This window comes from Neohortaea acidophila (genome assembly GCF_010093505.1).
Source record: "Neohortaea acidophila strain CBS 113389 unplaced genomic scaffold BDY17scaffold_11, whole genome shotgun sequence".
NCBI classification, from domain to species: Eukaryota; Fungi; Ascomycota; class Dothideomycetes; order Mycosphaerellales; family Teratosphaeriaceae; genus Neohortaea; species Neohortaea acidophila.
In genome coordinates, this window is record NW_022985520.1 from 750234 (window position 1) to 767964 (window position 17731).

Sequence of the window (17731 nt, forward strand, 5' to 3'; positions counted from 1 at the left end):
GACATCCAACATAACCAAGCATGGCCAACGGCGCAAACCAATCACCAGGCCTCTCCCTATCACGGGACACCTTTGCAAAACTCACACCGGGCCCCTTCTTGCACGCACATCTCAAGCAAGCCCAGCCCACCCGACCAAACGGCCGTCTCCCGCACGAATTCCGCACTCCCACCGTCAACACCGGCTCCCTCACACACAGCAATGGCTCTGCAGTAGTGCGAGCAGGCGACACCGCCGTCGTCTGCGGCGTGCGCGCCGAGCTGCTCCGAGCATCAGACATCCCGCACCCGCCGAGCGAGGACATCCATCCCGACGACCTGGTGGAGGAACTGGGCCTTCTCGTGCCAAATGTGGAGTTGAGCACCGGCTGCTCCCCGTCGCATTTGCCTGGTAATCCGCCCGGGACGCTGGCGCAATCTCTTTCCTACCGCGTCTGGTCTACGCTGCTCAATTCCCGCATTCTCGACGTGTCGACTTTGGCGATTCGGCATACTGAGCTGCAGCCCGAGGACGAAGAGGTGCCGGACGCCGAGCCGAGGGTGGTGGTCAAGGGGTATTGGGTGCTGTACATTGACATTCTGTGCATTTGCTTGGACGGCAATGCGTCTGACACGGTGTGGTTGGCGGTCATGGCTGCGTTTCGCGATACGGTGTTGCCGCGGGCGTGGTGGGATGCGGATCAGGAACGGATTCTGTGTTCGTCGCGATTGGCGGAGGCGAAGTCGTTGAAGCTCAATTGTCTGCCTGTTGCTTCTACATTTGCTGTGTTCTCTACTGCTTCGCCTTTGAAGGATAGGGCTGAGGCGGAGAGTTGGGTGCTGGCGGATCCGGATGGTGCGGAGGAGGGTGTTTGTGAGGAAGCCATGACGGTGGTCATTGCGGCTACGGGTGATGGGGCTACGGCGACGCTTCTGAGTCTGGAGAAGTCTGGGGGCTCGGTGATTGGGGAGGCGGGTGTTGCGGAGTGTGTGCGGCTGGGAGAGGAGAGGTGGAAAGAGACTGGAGGCATCTTGAATGCACGATGATGTGCCGGCTGTCCACGGCAGGCCTATCGAATACTCTGCGCCCTGACTCATCAGGCAGCATGGAGGCCATGGCACATCACGGAACACTTTGGAATCGTATCACCAACGAGCGTATGGGCCAGCTCATCAAAAGCTCAATCGCCGACTCAAGACAGGGTCTGCGGACGGAACCGCTCGGTCCTTGCATTTACCCATGCACTCAAATGCACAGCAAATGCAACGATTGGCTCGATGACGACTCCCACCATAAACCTCGAGCTCTGGCAACGGCCATAGCGGACGAATTGCCACGTTAACACCGGGAAGGCGGTAACAACATCCTAACCGCTAATGGAGCGGTGAAGTCCGGCAGGGGAGCGTCGTCGTAACAACCACGTCTGTCGATCGCTGTCGCAACATTGCCAATTGATAGAGGTCTCTGCGGCTTCAGCTGCGATTTGTATCCTGGTTACAATGATTGGGCGCTGCATCTCGTCCTCTTCATACCGCCAGGTACCGTGCCTCCAACGGAGTTAGCAACCGCTAACTGCAGGCCCATGCCACGTGTATGCTGATGAATGGCGAGCTGATAGCCCGATCACGAGACCGGGCATCCTGGGAAGTGGGATTGGATGCGGACAGCAATGCAAAGCAAACCAATCTCAACTCTCTCCCCGCTCGTAAATGCAATCCGCGTTACTGCAAATGGCAGCATGAACTTGCCGCTTCGAGCAAGCAAGCCTCAGCCCTACGGCCCTCGTGCGGCCTTGGGGTTCTTAATGCGCAACACTGTCAAGGGCGTAGGCCAAGCTTCAGCCGTGTGATGCGCAGTCCTAGTGCCCGACCGCCGTCTCCACCTCCCGTCACCGCAAGCGGTAATTTGGCGGGCCTGCTGGCTGCGCAGGCGAAGGATCGGCACGAAATCGGGCCAGGCAGGGCATGCAAGATGTTCGGCAAGGCCGGGATACTTTCTCGTTTGTCGGTGTGCGAGCGTCTATCGAGATTGTTGCTGCTTCCTTACTCAGTGTTGGCTCACCTCACGCCTCTGCCTGATGACGCCCGCCATGCTTCGAGCGCCGTCTGGCGCCGCGTTTCAGCCCCTCGTCGTGCGCAGTGGACTGCCGGCTCACGCCTTGGCGCTGTCGGCTTAGCAAGCTTTCCTCCCCATTCTTGGTCATTGAAGGCGTAGGCCCTAAGGCTATTGTGGACACGCTCCGGGGCCCCAAGGCTATATTGGACACACACTTCGTACATGCGTTTCTCAGCAACCTAGCTCGCCAGGCCGCGAGTAATGTCTGAGTTGATCCTTCTTATTCCCCTTCTCATTCCCCTTCTTCTCGCTACTGCCATTCACCCCTCTCATTGCTCTCTTTCTCACTTTCGCCGTCCAAACTCGATCCCCAACGCAAGAAACACAATCATGACCGCGGCATCTTCGCGCATTGCAAAAGCCCCTCGTGCCCGCGGTCGACCTCCGTCGACGAACGTGCCGTGCGCGGATTGCGTGCTCCGCGCGAGCCAAAAGCAGAACGCCAGTTCGGAGATCGAACTCTGCGCCCATTGCACCGCTGCTCTGCACCGCCATCGAAAAAGTCAGTCGGACTTGCCAACAACGACACCAGTCACTCGGAGACGGTGTCAAAAGACTGACGAGAATGCGAGTCGTTCCTGCAAGGCTGGGAAGCTGCCGGCCGTTCACGGCCGTGAATGGCAACAAGACCAGCAATTCCAGAGTCTTGTGTCGGCCCCGTTGCTCGATTGTGATTGCGTCTGGCAACAATCTCGTTCGCACGCCAGGGATGTCGGGATAGAGAGGCCGCAAGAATACGGTGTAAGCTGGACTCGACAACAACAACAACAACAACATCAGCCAGTCGACGCCACCTACTCGTACTTACCGTACGAGCAGCACAGAAGTACGCCGCCGGCGCCATCGAACCCAATGTTCACGCGGATGCAACGGCCGCCATATCCCATCGAGAACATGTCGTCTCACAAACTGCATGCTCCTTATTACAACGATGCACCGACACCCAACATCAGACGACCGAGTACAAGGCCCGAATTGTTCTACGACGGCGATGGTATGCCGATGCCCAATTGCTACGATCACGAGGCGTTTTGGCAGGAGTTTGGTGTTGCTGGAGTTTGAGGTTCTGTGAAGCGTGTCTCTAAGTGTAGTCGGGGTTGTACCGGGAACTGGGAGTCGGGTTTTGATTGATTTTAGGGTGGTGGAGGAGTTTAGAAAGGTGAGTGATACCCATATGTCACGGGAATGTATTGTTACATACAAAGCTTTGATCCGTTTGAATGGCGTCTTGAGCCCGCTCCGTCCGAGTAATAAGGCATGGACGGGTGCTTCTGATGACGTCTGTCTGCGCTCGCTGCTTCACCAGCCTCTACTAAAGGAGCAAAATCGTCGTCAAGTACATGTAAATGAATTATGACGGATGGCAAGCACGATCCCAAGCGCTCAATGCCTCGAGTCATGGCGCGAGAATTCGCCCGCCTCCGCGGGAAGAAAGTCAAAGCGACAACGTCATCCGCGTCTTGGTAGGGAGTTATGGTTTTTTGTGCCAACGACGCGCCTCACTCCTGTCGCTCATTCCTTTTTCATCCGTTCACGTCTCGCCGAAAGCACTCTGTGGGATCTGAGAAGCCCTAATACCGCCTGCCTCCTGCCCTTTACCGTCGAACGAGAAATTGACTTCGGGAAGAGACGCGCACGCACGAGTCGACGGTTCGTTGTTGGCTGGTTCACGGCGGGGTTCTGCTTCGACGAATACAGCATCTTCACCGCAGCATCAAGCGGTAGCAGCAGCGAATTCAGCAAGTCCTTGCCGGAAGAGCACGAGCATTCGTCCAATTACATCAAACTGCAGAAAGAGGCGGAGAGCGCGAACCGGGCAATATACACGACCAAACAGTACAGAGGAGAAGCCACCCGCAAACACACCACACGCAGCCACCATGCCCTCCTCCGGCACCGACGTCTGCCTCTACTTCCTCGCCATCTTCGTGCCGCCCCTCGCCGTCCTCCTCAAATGCGGCTGCGGCGGCGACTTTATCATCAACATCGGCCTGACGATTCTCGGCTGGCTGCCGGGCGTGGTGCATGCGTGGTATTTGATTGCGAAGAATGAGCGGATGGGCAGGTATCGGTGAGGGAAGGGGTGGGTGAGGGAAATGGGGACGGGGATGGACTTGGGGGAGGTGATGGGATGAGATGAAACGTATACCCTGGATCTCTGCCTGTTTGGCTTCAGAGGCGACGCCCTGTGTGGCTGCTATTTGGCTCGCAAGGAAAAGTGTGGGATGTGCTGGGACGGTCTATTTAGATCTTAATATCATTTGTTATGTTGTCGAGCATGGGAAAAGCAGCATAGTGAAAGCCAGTGAGCCTGGGCGATGCACAAACGCCATTGGCCTTCTTCTCGATTTTGACATCAGACCATGCCTTATGCGTCAAGGAGAGAATGATTGGCACCTGCCTATACTACTGTCCAGGATGGCCTCTCATTTCGTAAGGGAATAGAAGATTATTAATACCATGATAGATCCATAGCGATTTGTAAGCGTGTCAGCGCTGGAAGATCCCTTAACCCTCCGTGCCCTCTTCACCTGACCTCAAGCTCTCCTCCGCAAAGCGGTGTCCACTTTTGTATCACTACAAGTAGTTGATCTTCCTCGCACTTGGGGAGCGTTGTGGTGATGTCCTTAGCAGTATTCTCCTTCATCGAGGACGAAAAGTAGCCTTACAAGCTGGGTTGGTTTCCGAATCTCTACGAATATTCCTTTTAAACGATGGCGTCCACTATTCACCCATTCCAGCTCTCCATCCCCCAATCCGCTCTCGACGACTTGCAAACGCGTCTTCGTCTAACCCGCTGGCCGGACAAGGAGACAGTCCCCGATTCGTCTCAAGGTGTTCCGCTCGCGGCAATTCAAGACCTCTGCACGTACTGGCAGACAGAGTACGATTGGCGGCGATGCGAGGCGCTGCTGAATTCGTATCCGCAGTTCACCACGACCATCGATGGGGTCGAGTTTTACTTTCTGCACATTCGGTCAAAGCACGAGGATGCTCTACCTCTTCTCATCACCCATGGCTGGCCTGGCTCAATCTTGGAATTCAGACATGTGATTCCCAAGCTTGTCGACCCGGAATCTCACGGCGGCTCTCCTGCCGATGCCTTTCACCTTGTCGTCCCAGCACTTCCCGGGTATGCCTTTTCTGGAAAGCCGACGGAGACTGGATGGGATTATCAACGCACCGGGCGTGCATGGGCAGAGTTGATGGAGCGTCTGGGCTATGCAGACGGCGGATGGGTGGCTCAAGGCGGCGATTGGGGAGCTTATGTAGCCGCAAGCCTGGGCCATCACGCACCGAAGGGATTGAAGAGCGTTCACTTCAACTCCATCTTCTTCGAACCCAAGGTAACCTGCCTCTCACCCATCTCTGCAAGACATGTGTTGATATCCTTTGCAGAAAGAAATCCAGACGCCAATTGACAACAGAATGGGCGAGGAACGAGCCATGTATTTCGAAGGGCTACGTGATATCGGGCACCGCGGGTACTCCTTACAGCAGTCCACGAGACCGCAAACCCTCGGCTACGGCCTTGCAGACTCCCCGGTCGCACAAGCCGCCTGGATGTACGAAAAGTACAGAGACTGGTCTCATCACGACGGCAAGGTCGAAGCGGTGTTTAGCAAAGACGAGATGCTCGACACCATCATGCTGTACTGGCTGTCCAATTCCGGCACCTCGTCCGCTCGTTATTATTGGGAGCGCAAAATCGCCTCGACCGCGTGGGCGATAGACTTACCGGTTGGCGTGAGTTGGTTCGGCGGCGATAATTGCTATGCACCGAAGGAATGGTGCGAACGGTACTACAAGAATATCGTGCATTGGAATGAGACGGCTCGAGGTGGCCACTTTGCGGCGTGGGAGGTGCCGGACATGTTTGTTGCAGAGTTACGCGAATGGCGACGCAAAGTCAGGTGAGAGCAGGCGTGAGCATCTTCGCCATGGAGTGATTGGCATTACAGACTGTTGTCGGGGTCGTGGAGATCTCATTTGGTGGAGGTGGAGGCGGCGCTTCCCTAACGGGACGGGCCGACGACTTAGACTCTAGTGCTTTTCCACTAATGCAAGGCGAGAACATTTGTTGGAAGACACCTCACACATCACTGCGCGCTTTGCGATGGCGCTCGCCTGGCTATTCGCTCCTTGACGGCATAAAATACTGTCCCGATAGGTCACAAATCTGATTCCGCACTACCTCCCTCATCAACAAAAATGTCATCCCCCGACCACCTCTCCCATCTCCTCGCCAAAGCCGCCCTCCACTTCCACGGTGTCCGTCCCCTCCTCCCCATGTACCTGCACCTCATCCTCTCCGCCCTCTTCCCAATCTACGCCGGCGCGCACGCCTCCCTATCCCGACCCTCGTCCGCGGCAAAAGCCCCGAGAAAGACGAAGAAAGCAACCGATTCCGACGACGACGATGTAGATGAAGACAAGGTGCAGAAGATGGAGGGCCTCAGCAATACCGATGCCATCATCTTGCCAGTAACGGCGGGTATCACTCTGACTGTGCTCTACTTCCTTATCAAGAAGTACGGGGCTGATGTCGTCAATTTGATCATGGGGTATTACTTTGCTGGCGTGGGTGTTTTCAGCGTGGGGCAGTTGGTGAACGATGCGGCGAATTTGGGTGTGGGGTTTGTGTTTCCGACGTACTATTGTCACAAGGGATCGTTGTATAAGGTGAACTCCAGGGAGCGTAGGGTTGTTCGTCAGGATGAGAGCAATGCTGCTCCTGAAACGAGGAGTTCGCCCCTACCGGGTGCATTAGGGTCTCTCGCCTCAGCCTTGCGTTTGGATGGTATCCTCTGGACGGTTCGGCGCATCTTGAAGCAGAAGCTCACGATCAAAGCCTACGTGAAGACCATTATCGACATGAACATCAACGTAACCATCATCAACCTCGCCTCCGCCTTCGCCGGCGCAGCCACCATCGTCTACGTCAACACCGTCGCCAAACCCTGGTTCCTAACCAATGTCCAAGGCTTCGCAGTCTCCTACTCAGCCCTCCAGCTGCTGTCTCCCACCACCTTCGCAACAGGCAGCCTCATCCTCAGCGCCCTTTTCTTCTACGACATCTGGGCCGTCTTCTTCACACCCCTCATGATCGCCGTCGCCACGAATCTCGACCAGCCCATCAAAATGGTCTTTCCCCGGCCGGATGAGCCGAGTGAGATACCAGGCGAGCCTCCTACCAAGAACTTTAGCATGCTTGGGCTCGGCGATATCGTCATTCCCGGCATCATGATTGGGCTGGCTCTTCGCTTCGACCTGTACATGTTCTACTTGAAGAAGCAGAAGAAATCCCGCAGCCACAGCGCTGCTCAGTCTCCTTCCCGCAAAGCCAGCAAAACCGCGGAAGAGAGGAGAAAAGCGCCGTACGTTCCCGTTACGGGCCGCTGGGGCGACAGGTTCTGGACTTCGGGTTTGCTCTTCTCCTCCTCGCCATTGCCCGATCAACTCCGGACCTCCTTTCCGAAGCCGTACTTCACCGCTTCCGTTGTTGGCTATGTCGTTGGCATGATCACCACCGTCCTCATCATGACGATTTACCACCACGGACAGCCAGCGCTGCTATATCTCGTGCCGGGCGTGCTGATCAGTTTGTGGGGCACGGCTTTGGTGAGGGGTGAGTTGCACGAGATGTGTAGTTTCAGTGAAGCTGTCAACGCCGTGCAGGTGGAGGAACGGAGCGAGGAGGGGAAAGATAAGGTAGAAGAGGAGGTCAAGGAGGAGAAGCAGCCTCGGGGACTCTTTGAGAGGCTTTGGTGGGAGCTGTGGAGGGCGGATGATGATGAGAAGGGGAAGAAAGCGAAAGAGGGCGAGAAGTCTTCTGAATCTGAGAAGGAGAAGAACAAAACGTCGAACGAGAAGGAAGAGAAGGAGAAAGAAGGCGTCTTCTTTTCCTTCTCCATCTCCCGCCAGGATCCTCGTGCTTCGGCGAAAGCCTCGAGTAGGCGTCGAGGCCGCTCGGTCGCATACGACGATGGTCTTGCGGAGGCTTCCCCGAGACGGGCGGCAAGATCTCCCGGCGGCGACGTTGTGTCTTCTCCGGAGGTTCAGAACACCGGCGTTGAGGAAACGCCACGGCTTCGGGCTCGGAGTACGAGAGCGGCGTCTTCTCGGAGGCGCTGAGTTGCATTGACTTGGGAACGCACAAGAAGGACGTTTTGATGAACTTTACTGTATGGCAACGGTGGTTCTGTTTCTAGCGAACGACTTGGAGTTGAGATCTGATCCGGACAATCGGACGTGCATATGTTATCAGATTAGGCATGAGATAGATGAATCGTCAGACACCGATCGATACACCGTGGTGTCTGTATCCATCGTGCGTCAGTGATGAGATGAAAGCGATATTGTAAGCATGGAGGAGAGATGTAGTTCGGAGGATGGCGCGGCGCCCGCTCGAATGGGACGCGGCGCCATGTCGATCCGCCACCGCCTCCCCGCAACGGCCGGAGCCGCAACTCTCCATCTCCCCACACCACATACCACACCTCCCTCCGCCATCTCCTTTCGCCTCCAACAATCCGAGCATTCAAAGGCATCGGCGCATTTCTAACCGTTCTCGGCTGTATATCCCTAGCATCTATCGATTGCATATCGATCGTGACTGGGTTCGACCTTCCCCCCGGCAATCCGGACTGTCCTCTTACTCCTCCCGGACGCAGGCCGGCAGAGGCGGTGTACACCCAAGATGACGACCTTTACAGAAGCCAACAAGGAGCATTTCAAGTCCGTTCATCTACCCCCTATCACCCTAAATACATCTCAACTAACAGCACCACCCACAGCAACGCGGCCGCCACGTACGATGAAAAGCCGTGGATGAAAGACCTCTCCGCCCAAATCGGCACCGCCCTCCTCGAGCGCAAAGACTGGGCGGGCGTCCGATGGCACGAGCCCGGCGAGATTGGCGGCCGCGAAGTCAAGCTCCTCGACTACGCCTGCGGCACGGGCTCCGTCACCAAGGCCTACGGCCCGCTCGTGACCAAGGTGATCGGCGTCGACATCAGCCCTAACATGGTGCAGCTGTACAATCAAGAGGCCGCGTCGGCAGGTCTGCAGCCGGAACAGGTGCGCGCGGTCGCGGGCGATTTGTTCGCCGACGAAGTCCCCGCCGAGCTGAACACGGCCGAGTTCTACAACTTCGACGTCATCGTCGTCGGGCTGGGTTTCCACCACTTCGAGAACCCGGTCCTCGCCATCCAGCGCCTGTCCGAGCGGCTGAAAGCCGGCCGCGGCGTCCTCATGATCATCGACTTCCTGCCCTTCGAAAACGAAGCCGAAGACGGCGCAAATGGCACAATCAAGCACGCTGGCTTCCAGCGCTCGAATTTGCTGCGCTTACACGACCTCGCGAAACTGGAAAAATTCAGCTTCAGCGTGGTGGACGAGGAGGCCGTCATGCAGCTGCAGCACGGCACGCGCAAGCGCAAGATGTTCGTCACCAAGGCGCTCGCGCCGCCGACGGCGTGGGGCAAGTTTTCGAATTGGTTGACGCAGTATCAAATCACCGCTAGCGAGCAGATGCGCATTGAACCTAAGCGGCCGGTAGGTTGTTCCGTGCGGCGCTTTCCCTGCGGTGGCAAGAATGTGGCTTCTTTCGATTTTGGTTTGCTGACTGCTGTCTTCTAGGTCCCGCAGCAGCTTGGGTTCACTGGGCAGACGAACGTGGCGCAGAGCGATACGTGGCATCGCGAGTTCAACGACAAGTTCAAATGAGGGGTGGCAGAGTGTGTGTCGGGGTTAGAAGTAATTTGACGGCATGGGCGTTTCCCACGAGCTGCCTGTGGGTTCCTGGTGTATATTCTGCTTGTTGTTATCTGTGAAGATGGGTGTAGATATCCCGTTCGCGGACCGAAGCAAGAGGGATGGCGTCAATGGCATAGTCAGATCTTGATTTATCGTCAGGGTATCTACCTTGTTGATGTCATATCATCCACAAGCAGGCTCCTCGGCGCCCAGGACTCTATCGCCCGTCTCACCGCCATACAAGCCTCCATCGAGGATCCACTGCTCATTGTCGTCCTCATCCATCTGTACCCTTCGCCACATGCTCCTCTCCTTCCCCCGCCCATCCTCCCTTTCCTTGCCCTTCCCATCCGCTCCTTCCCTCGCCTTGGGCTTGATCAACCCCTTAGCAAGCGGATTCCGCCCGAACGCCCCGCCTCCACCACCCCTCTCCTGCCCCTCCCCAACACCCACTTCCTCCGGCACCTCCTCCTCACCCCCAGAATCAGGCCTCTCAACCTCCGCCATCCGCCTCACAACCCTCTTCCCACTCAAATCAATAGAAGCCACCACGCGCCGCTTCTCCCACTCCGGCCGCGCATTCCACTCCATCTCCCTCAGCACGCGCTGCTGCCTCTTCAACTGCTTCGCGCGCTCGGCAGGCGAAGCCCACATACTCGTTCCCCCCGCCGGGACGTCGAAATCCGCCGCCTCGTCGTGGATCTGCGTGCGGCGCGCATTCTGCGCTTGAAAAGCGAGCAGCTTGTCGCGGTGGGCTTTTGCTTTGGCGGTGCCTTCGTCGTCTGAGGAGGTGGGGGTCGGGGTGGCGGGGTGGGAGGAGAGGGGGCTTGCGGTTGCGGAGGAGTGTTGTTGCTGTTGCTGGGCGGCGAGGAATTCGCGGCCGGTGAAGGCGCGCGCTTTCCCGCCTGCGGCGACGTCTGCTTTTCTGTGCGCGGCGTTGTTGGCTTTTTGCCGCTCTTCGCCGCGCTCGTCTTTGAGGACGCGCAGGACTTTGGCGATTTCGTCGGCGCTTAGCAGCGGGGTGGAGCAGAAGGTGCAGGGCCCTAGGCCTTCTTTGACGCAGATGACTTTGCCGCAGTTGAGGCAGTTGGGCGCGACGTCGAGCAAGGGGTGGCGGGTTGCCATGCAGTTGCACTTTCTTTTCGCTTTGTCGGCTGCGGCAGTTGCAGGGTCGGAGGAGGCGAGGGAGGGGTTGGTTTGGATTTCGAGGCTGCGGATGGCGGAGTCCAGGTCGGAGAGGGCGGAGGAGGCGCCGTGCATGGCTGTGCCGCCTGTGATGTTCACTTTGGCTTTTGCTGGCGAAGGTGAGGCGTTGCGGGAGGAGGTTTTGCTGCGCGGAGCCAAGGCATCCGATACCAGGGCGCCTGCTGCTGAAGGAGGCGGCTTCGCTGTGATGGGTTGGGTGGTTAAGGCGGCGGAGTCGGTGACGAGAGGTAGCTGCGTGGCATCCGGTGTCGCCTTGCCTCCTCCCCGCAGGGCCAGATTCTGCGCCATGGTATCCTTGTGTGTCGGCCTTGCATTCTGCTGCTGCTCTGGCCGAGACGACGCCCGCGGGATATACTCCTCATCCTCGCGACTCTTGATATACGCGCCGCTCACATCGCCAGACCCCTCCACGCGCCTCGCCGGCAACTCATGAATATTCTTCTTCCGTTTCTTCGCACCTCCCGTCCCTCTCGCCGGGGGCACACCCGATGCTCCCCCAGCACTAGAACTCGCCGTCACTGCCGGCGCATTCGCAGAAGTAGCCGCATTCCCCCTCCGCATGTTAAAGCTGGAAATGAATTCCAGCGCCCTAGCCCCGTCGCCCAGAATGCCCTTCAAATGCTCCGCCGCCTCGGGCTTGGGGAGCGAAGCAGCATACTGCACGACCTGCCTCAGACTCTCGTCATCTAGCGGGAGCAGCGGTTGCAGCTGCGGCAGAGCCCACTGTTCCAGCACCGTGGTGGAAGCAGCCATGCCTGCCGTGCGAGTCTTCGCGGTGTCGTAGTTATAAGCTCACCGTCGTCTGCAAAACGTCGTCAGTAAAGCACCTCAACCACTCCGAAAGAGAACTGTCGCACACCTGCAAATTGTCCCGCCCGCGACAGACGGCGTCATTAAGCGGGAAGACCGCCCGCCCGTCAGTCGAAGAGTCAGAGAGCAGCGAGCGACGGCTAAGGCCCGAACCGATGGGCTTTCGCGAGACAGGCAGGACGGCGGCGGCGGCGGCAGCGCACCGCAATCGCCTGTGGGAGCGGGAGGGAAGACGGACGCGGACCGCAGGTGGAAGGGAAGAAGCGCTCTTTATTTCGACGTCCGCGCTTTTCTGCAACTCTTCTTCCTTTTGTGACATTCCATGCATCCATCAGCGGTGGGGTGGTAGGATGTGACGAACAAGCGACGCTGCATTGGCGAAACGTCGCGAGATGGCGAACTTCGATGGTGCGCGGCTTGCTGGTCACTGCATGGCTGCGCAATTGCGACGGTGCAATTGCAAGACGGCGCGGAAAGACGGTGAGTGTGGGTAGATTCATCACATGGGCGAAGCAGGTAAGAGTACAGACACGGAATATACGCTACTCGCTGCAGGATGGAGCAACAGAGATGATCAAGAAGCCGCCCTCCGCCCTCCGCCTTCCCATCCCTCGACACCGCCCCAGTAATGACAGTCGCTAATCCCACACCCGACCCGCCGACCGAGCATTATAAAAAGCTACCCTTCCCTCCTGCACCAGCCAGAAGAAAGCGACGAACACCGCCCATCGGAACGAAAAGGAAACACGCTGTCGATCCTCCGTACTCGCACACTCCACCGCTCCCGCCCATGCCATCGTCAACCATTACCGCACCTAAGAGTCCCGCTCTTTGGGCGTGAGAAGCGCCTCGTCCGTCTGCACCCCCGCATCCACCCCGTGCGTCTTTGTCGAAATCCGCTCGGGCGCGTTCGTGTTGGCCGGGTCTGCTGGTTGGGAAGTCAGCTTTCTGGACATGCAAGAGAGAAAGAAAAGGCAGATGATGTCAACGACCACGGTTCAGAGCATGCACCATACTCGTGTCGGTCGACGTGCGCTCCTCTTGCTTCACATTGCTCGGCACGGGTGCAGCGACCGACCCGACAGGCTGTTCGGTCTTGATGCTCTGTCGCGGATCGTTGCCAGACGGGCGCAAGTTGGGCGACGCCCACTGCCACTCCGTCTCCCGCTGCTGCAGTTCTTGCACAAGCTTTTGCGGCGAAGAGGATGCGCGCGACGCCTCGTACGGGTATGTGCTGGCTAGTGGCCAAGCAGGGTTGGTGTGGTCGTAGGCGTGTGCACACTGGAAAGAGATGGGAGGAGGAAGAAAAGAAGGCGACGCACCATTAGGATCGGGATACCCGTACCCAATCTGCGCCTGAGCACCGGGATTGGGCGGGGGAAGAGTGGGTGTGTGTGGTTCCTCCGTTCCGCGCTTCTGCCCAGTCTGCGCCTGTCCTTGCTGCGGCGACTGCCCGTACATGGGTGGCTGTTGGTAGCCCTGGGGCGGCGGCGGGTACTGGCCGGGCTGCTGCGGAGGAGGGTATGGGTTGTTTCGGTCGCCGTGCTGCGGAAGAGGCTGGCCGTACGCGCCGTACAGCTGTGGTGCACCCTGCGGCGGATTCTGGCCACGCCAGACGGTGTGCGCGGGGACGAAGGCTTGCGTCTGGGCGGAGACGGGGGTGAAGATGCATTCCTGAGAGAAGCGGGCGCAGTTGGTGCAGCGGCCGTCTTCTGATGTGTCGAAGCCGGAGCAGCGAATCTGCCACGCGTCAGTAATGTGGCTCCACATGGCCTGGCGAATCCACCACCACCACAACACCTACCTTGCGGCGTCGGCAGTATCGACAGGCTATTGCAGTGCGTTGGCGGGGGGCGGGTTGTTGGGGCGCGTAGCCCATCGGGGGTTGCTGGTATCCGGGTGGAGCGCCATACATGGGTTGCGGCGGAGGCAGCGCGCGGTACTGGTCTGGATGTTGGGGTTGCAGGGTTTGCATGACGGGACCTTGCGCGACCGCCTGGGAGATGGGTGGGATCTGGGACGCGCCGTTCATGTCAGCGGGCAGGTGGTCGGCGGCGGCGAGCGAGGGATCGATGATGGAGCCCATGTCTGCCGGTGCTTTTTTGCGCGCAGGATGCTGGCTGGGGGAGATGGGAAAGGCAGAAGGGGAAATTGCGAAAGGCAAAAAGCGGACTGGGAAGCGTAGATATCATCACAGCTGCTTGGCGCGGCAGGGCAGGGCAGCAAGTGCAAGGCAGGAGCGACACTTACATTTTGTCTTGGCGTGTATTGTCCGTTCGGCGGTTGCGGCGACCAGCCTTGCCCTCCACTCGGAGGCGGTTGATTCGGATACATTGAATGGAGTGAGCAACGCCTGTCGCGTCGAGGTGCGTCAGTTGCGGGGATTGGTGTCGGTGGTGGTGTTGACTGTCGCAGTAGACCCACAAACGTCTGGTAGGCGAGTGAAGCGGTGATGACAAAGCGCGTGCGACCAAACCTTCTGCTTGCGCGGTGAGTGGCCCCGGCGAGAGGTTGGCGGCGGGGAAGATGGGAGGGGGTGAGGAGGCGCGCGCGCGCGCAAGGCAATGCAGAAGCGTGCAGATTCGATGCGCGTCGCACAAACAATAAGGCGCGGGCCGAGTGTGGCGAGCAGCGGAGGCGTGCAGCCCGGCGCAGTAGCAAACGCAGCGCGACGGCGGGGCACCGAAGGGGGCAGAACGCTAATCAACGAGCTGGCGCGGCGGCAGCGAGGATGCTGATGCTGATGCTGCAGATGGTGGTGATGGATGTTGTGGGTCGACGACGCGCACAGCAGCGGCAGTGGTGTGCGTGGTGTAGCGGCGGGTGTGCAACGACGAGGCGGCGCGGTGCGAAGTGGGCTTGACGCGCTGCAGCGAAGCGGGAGAAGGCCGTGGGAAATGTTCGAAAGGGCACCGACAGAAAGGAAAGTGCGGAAGCGGGGTCGGCCGGGCACTTTAAGTCGCCACAGCGTCGGGGCGGGCCCCCAGGTTGCTGGCGCGTGTGCGAGTGCGTGGGCAGTGGACCAGCGAGCGCGGCCCTTCCCTCCCCTTCCCTTCCCTTCCTCTTCCCTCCCTTTCCCTCCCTCCCTCTCCGAGCCCTTGCACTGGGCCCCGGCCGCGGCAACGTGGATGCGTGGGCGAGTGGGCGAACGAGTGCACGGTCCCGCCGCTCTGACCCAAGAACCAGCAAAGTGAAGCACTCGACCCAACGGCGATCGGCCGCGTGCTGCCGCGGCTCGGCGTGAAACACACCCACCGCCCTGCTGGCCTTGGCCCTCGCGAACCACGAACCACCGTCTGGGGAGTCAGGGTTGTCGATCGGAGCCTTTTCTGCAGCTAGCGCCTGCGGGAGGAGAAATTCCCTGCACACAGGCGACGGTCCGAGTCTCCTTGCCCTAGTCGCTGCTCCCAGCACCCCAAAACCCTTGCACGGCGCGAACCTTAAAAACCTCCCTCCCTCCCTCGCCTTGTGCAGGGTGGGTTGCGCTGCGAGGGACAGCTGGGGACAGTCGGGCTGAAGAGTGCGGCGCTGCTGAATTGGTCAGTTGCTTGGCAATGAAATCAGCCGATTGCGCACGGATTGACGGCTCGGAAGGATCGGATTGCCTGCGCCCAAACTCGCACTGCTCGCTTGCCTGTGCATCTTCCTCGCCCTCCGCCTGCACAGAGAACCCAAAAATGCGCAAAAGGCAAATTCCACCAATCGACGGGCGGGCAGGGGTGGCTTCGGCCGGCCGGGGCCGTATCGCGTGGTCGCCCCACTTTTACCACCCCTGTCTTTCCATTCCGTAGCGCTACATCCTCAGACCGCCAAGGCAAGAAGAAGGGCAGATTCTTTCGACGTCGCCATCGCAGAATACGAGTTTGCGACTCACCTGGATTGCTTGGCCCCATCGCTATCGTCCGTATCAATTTCGGCCGTATTCGACCAACACGAAAGGTGCTACCGTTGACGCGAGGGTTCGGCACGCTGCCGGCCGCAGAAATAGTAAGCTTTGCACGAATCAAAAAATCTCCCTGAAGGCACCATTCCGGATTCCGTGGGCGGCGCACTGGTTCCGTGTGCAAAGTGGCTTTGTCGGGACGGTGTCGTGACTCGTGGTTCACCGAACGCCAGTACCCACGCTTGCCTTCCTGGGCGGGTGTAAGATCAACGCGCGATGCTGCAGCGTGATGAGCGGCGCAGCAGCAATGGGAGGCCGCCTTGCTCGCGCGTTCGGTGTGATTTGATTTGCGATTGATGATCTCCTGCAATGTCTGCCAAGAAGGGCAGTCAGAGGTGGGGTTTTCTGCAGCGCCGGGAGCGCTTTCCACGGCTGGCCCTGGCGTGGTCCGAACCTTGTTGCTCCGGCACGGGACATTTTTGCTTCGAGTACCGCCCGTCTGCCGTCGAGGTGCGGTGGTACTGTACCACAAGACGACACGCGTGGCAGTCCAGAGAGGAAGTTGCAGCAGCCAGACTCGGGGTGTTGGGCTTGGCCAGAGGGTCGGATGTGGCCTGGGCCGGTGGAAGAATGCAAAAAGTACTTACATCACGAGCCTTGGTTCGGAAGGATCAGAGTCGATGTTCTGGACAGCGCTTCATACGGCTGGAACGGACGATGGCGCAATGCAAATACGGGCGGTGAGGCACACATTTTATGTCGCTTGGACACTCGATTTAAACATGCTAGTCTCGGCCAAGGCGCGAGCCGAAGAGGGACGGTCAGAGCCCTAAACCTATCCGTCCCATGCTGCGCACGCATGCACGCGTGCAGACGTGCATTTTCAACTCGTCATTTTTCCCGGACATTGATGGGGACGACGAAATGGTGGACCGCTCGACAATATGCAGCCACGGGGTGTCGAAGGCAGCGTGGCGCATGCACTCTCACGCGTGACACGTTCGAAATCGGACGCTGCGTTGTCGTCTGCTGACCTGGTCTACGATCTATGCCCAATCCATGACATCTCGGCTCATGCATGGGAGTCACGGCACGGCGCGGCACACGGTACGCAGCGCAGCCAAACGTCCGACATGAAATCATCACGCTGGCACGCTTGGCAGATGCATGCGCATCACACGCCGCACGTACGCCCCAGCCTCGCTCACTTGCATACGAGCTAAGGGGCCCCCGCAACATCACATACCGCTCATGCACAACTCTCGACCAATCGAGCGTGCTCACCCTCCCCTCCCGATGTGACGAGTGTGCAGCACATGGTTGCAACTAGCCTTGCAGGCCCTGCATCACACTGGTCACTTGAAGCTCGCCTGCCTGCATCCCGTGTGCAGCAACAGCTGAGCCCAGCACAGCTAGGCAAGGTGTTGCCACACGCTCGCATCTCCCAGGCTCCGCACCCACCGTGCGCCCAGCCTCGCCACTCACTTGCGCGATCCCTAGCCAGCTCTCTACACGCGCAAGTCGGTCCTCTCAATCACTCCCACGCATCCAAACCTGTCCTTTCCTTCCTACCAACAATCCAAACCACTAGCGCGCGTTCACATGACCTTACGTCACTGCGCTCAACCGCGCAAGCTAAAACGCGCCTTGATCCAACATCTCCAAAAAGAAGATCGATGAAGCCGGCACAGTAATTGCCAAAACACGGCGAGGCTTTGTAATCGTGGTTGCGGAAAATCGCTTAGGAGCATTTCGGGGGATTTTCCAACTAATGCGCCTTACCTGGAGCTAACTTACCCGCCCATCAAAGGCGCAAGGGGCAGCCCTGCGCCGGTGGAGACGAATTGATTAAGCTCCCGCCATCCTGGCCAGGGTGCGGATGCAATTCCGGGTCGCGTCGAGGGGCGCGCGCAATACGTAGCCTTGCTGAGAACCTGAGTCGTGAGTGCAACTCGAAGCCTTGAAGATCGCATCCACACC

The 17731-nt window shown here is 58.7% G+C and overlaps 10 protein-coding genes across 10 annotated transcripts; 8 read left to right on the forward strand and 2 right to left on the reverse strand.

Moving 5' to 3' along the window:
* On the forward strand, window positions 1-1071 carry BDY17DRAFT_341286 (ribosomal protein S5 domain 2-type protein; the record flags this gene model as incomplete). The annotated part of the gene is made up of 2 exons (XM_033737991.1): window positions 1-964; window positions 1047-1071. Exons 1-2 carry the CDS (start codon window positions 21-23, stop codon window positions 1069-1071), a joined length of 969 nt encoding a protein of 322 aa, XP_033586244.1. The 5' UTR covers window positions 1-20.
* A 1207-nt stretch (window positions 1072-2278) lies between these two features.
* BDY17DRAFT_304411 (uncharacterized protein) lies at window positions 2279-3450 on the forward strand. Its single transcript, XM_033734723.1, has one exon. The coding sequence runs from the start codon at window positions 2296-2298 to the stop codon at window positions 3154-3156; it is 861 nt and encodes a 286-aa protein (XP_033586245.1). The 5' UTR covers window positions 2279-2295; the 3' UTR covers window positions 3157-3450.
* Window positions 3451-3974: 524 nt separating this feature from the next.
* On the forward strand, window positions 3975-4169 carry BDY17DRAFT_256973 (uncharacterized protein; the record flags this gene model as incomplete). The annotated part of the gene is made up of 1 exon (XM_033731648.1): window positions 3975-4169. The coding sequence occupies one exon, from the start codon at window positions 3975-3977 to the stop codon at window positions 4167-4169; it is 195 nt and encodes a 64-aa protein (XP_033586246.1).
* A 639-nt stretch (window positions 4170-4808) lies between these two features.
* On the forward strand, window positions 4809-6012 carry BDY17DRAFT_257188 (Alpha/Beta hydrolase protein; the record flags this gene model as incomplete). Its single annotated transcript, XM_033731664.1, has 2 exons — window positions 4809-5441; window positions 5494-6012. The coding sequence occupies 2 exons, from the start codon at window positions 4809-4811 to the stop codon at window positions 6010-6012; spliced, it is 1152 nt and encodes a 383-aa protein (XP_033586247.1).
* Window positions 6013-6188: 176 nt separating this feature from the next.
* On the forward strand, window positions 6189-8571 carry BDY17DRAFT_304413 (signal peptide peptidase-domain-containing protein). Its single transcript, XM_033734724.1, has one exon. The coding sequence runs from the start codon at window positions 6307-6309 to the stop codon at window positions 8227-8229; it is 1923 nt and encodes a 640-aa protein (XP_033586248.1). The 5' UTR covers window positions 6189-6306; the 3' UTR covers window positions 8230-8571.
* Window position 8572: 1 nt separating this feature from the next.
* BDY17DRAFT_304415 (S-adenosyl-L-methionine-dependent methyltransferase) lies at window positions 8573-9987 on the forward strand. The gene is made up of 3 exons (XM_033734725.1): window positions 8573-8832; window positions 8892-9651; window positions 9736-9987. Exons 1-3 carry the CDS (start codon window positions 8795-8797, stop codon window positions 9820-9822), a joined length of 885 nt encoding a protein of 294 aa, XP_033586249.1. The 5' UTR covers window positions 8573-8794; the 3' UTR covers window positions 9823-9987.
* On the reverse strand, window positions 9933-12070 carry BDY17DRAFT_43276 (putative zinc finger motif, C2HC5-type-domain-containing protein). The gene is made up of 3 exons (XM_033738387.1): window positions 11918-12070; window positions 10351-11860; window positions 9933-10144 (listed from the first exon to the last, which is right to left on the reverse strand). Exons 2-3 carry the CDS (start codon window positions 11809-11811, stop codon window positions 10130-10132), a joined length of 1476 nt encoding a protein of 491 aa, XP_033586250.1. The 5' UTR covers window positions 11812-11860; window positions 11918-12070; the 3' UTR covers window positions 9933-10129.
* A 540-nt stretch (window positions 12071-12610) lies between these two features.
* On the reverse strand, window positions 12611-13767 carry BDY17DRAFT_43220 (uncharacterized protein). The gene has a single exon (XM_033738384.1). The coding sequence runs from the start codon at window positions 13636-13638 to the stop codon at window positions 12853-12855; it is 786 nt and encodes a 261-aa protein (XP_033586251.1). The 5' UTR covers window positions 13639-13767; the 3' UTR covers window positions 12611-12852.
* A 2167-nt stretch (window positions 13768-15934) lies between these two features.
* BDY17DRAFT_43224 (uncharacterized protein) lies at window positions 15935-16826 on the forward strand. The gene has a single exon (XM_033738385.1). The coding sequence runs from the start codon at window positions 16108-16110 to the stop codon at window positions 16582-16584; it is 477 nt and encodes a 158-aa protein (XP_033586252.1). The 5' UTR covers window positions 15935-16107; the 3' UTR covers window positions 16585-16826.
* Window positions 16827-17500, forward strand: BDY17DRAFT_43225 (uncharacterized protein). Its single transcript, XM_033738386.1, has one exon. It carries the CDS (start codon window positions 17068-17070, stop codon window positions 17443-17445), a length of 378 nt encoding a protein of 125 aa, XP_033586253.1. The 5' UTR covers window positions 16827-17067; the 3' UTR covers window positions 17446-17500.
* The last annotated feature ends 231 nt before the right edge of the window (window positions 17501-17731 follow it).

Bases quoted from the DNA above. Each gene is read 5' to 3' on its own strand.
- BDY17DRAFT_304411 (XM_033734723.1), top strand. From the start codon at position 2,296: ATGTCTGAGTTGATCCTTCTTATTCCCCTTCTCATTCCCCTTCTTCTC.
- BDY17DRAFT_304415 (XM_033734725.1), top strand. From the start codon at position 8,795: ATGACGACCTTTACAGAAGCCAACAAGGAGCATTTCAA. The intron at 8,833-8,891 runs GTCCGTTCATCT...CACCACCCACAG, and splicing joins GCCAACAAGGAGCATTTCAA to CAACGCGGCCGCCACGTACG. The intron at 9,652-9,735 runs GTAGGTTGTTCC...GCTGTCTTCTAG, and splicing joins GCATTGAACCTAAGCGGCCG to GTCCCGCAGCAGCTTGGGTT.
- BDY17DRAFT_43225 (XM_033738386.1), top strand. From the start codon at position 17,068: ATGGTTGCAACTAGCCTTGCAGGCCCTGCATCACACTGGTCACTTGAA.
- BDY17DRAFT_43220 (XM_033738384.1), bottom strand. From the start codon at position 13,638: ATGTGGAGCCACATTACTGACGCGTGGCAGATTCGCTGCTCCGGCTTC.
- BDY17DRAFT_304413 (XM_033734724.1), top strand. From the start codon at position 6,307: ATGTCATCCCCCGACCACCTCTCCCATCTCCTCGCCAAAGCCGCCCTC.
- BDY17DRAFT_43276 (XM_033738387.1), bottom strand. From the start codon at position 11,811: ATGGCTGCTTCCACCACGGTGCTGGAACAGTGGGCTCTGCCGCAGCTG.
- BDY17DRAFT_43224 (XM_033738385.1), top strand. From the start codon at position 16,108: ATGATCTCCTGCAATGTCTGCCAAGAAGGGCAGTCAGAGGTGGGGTTT.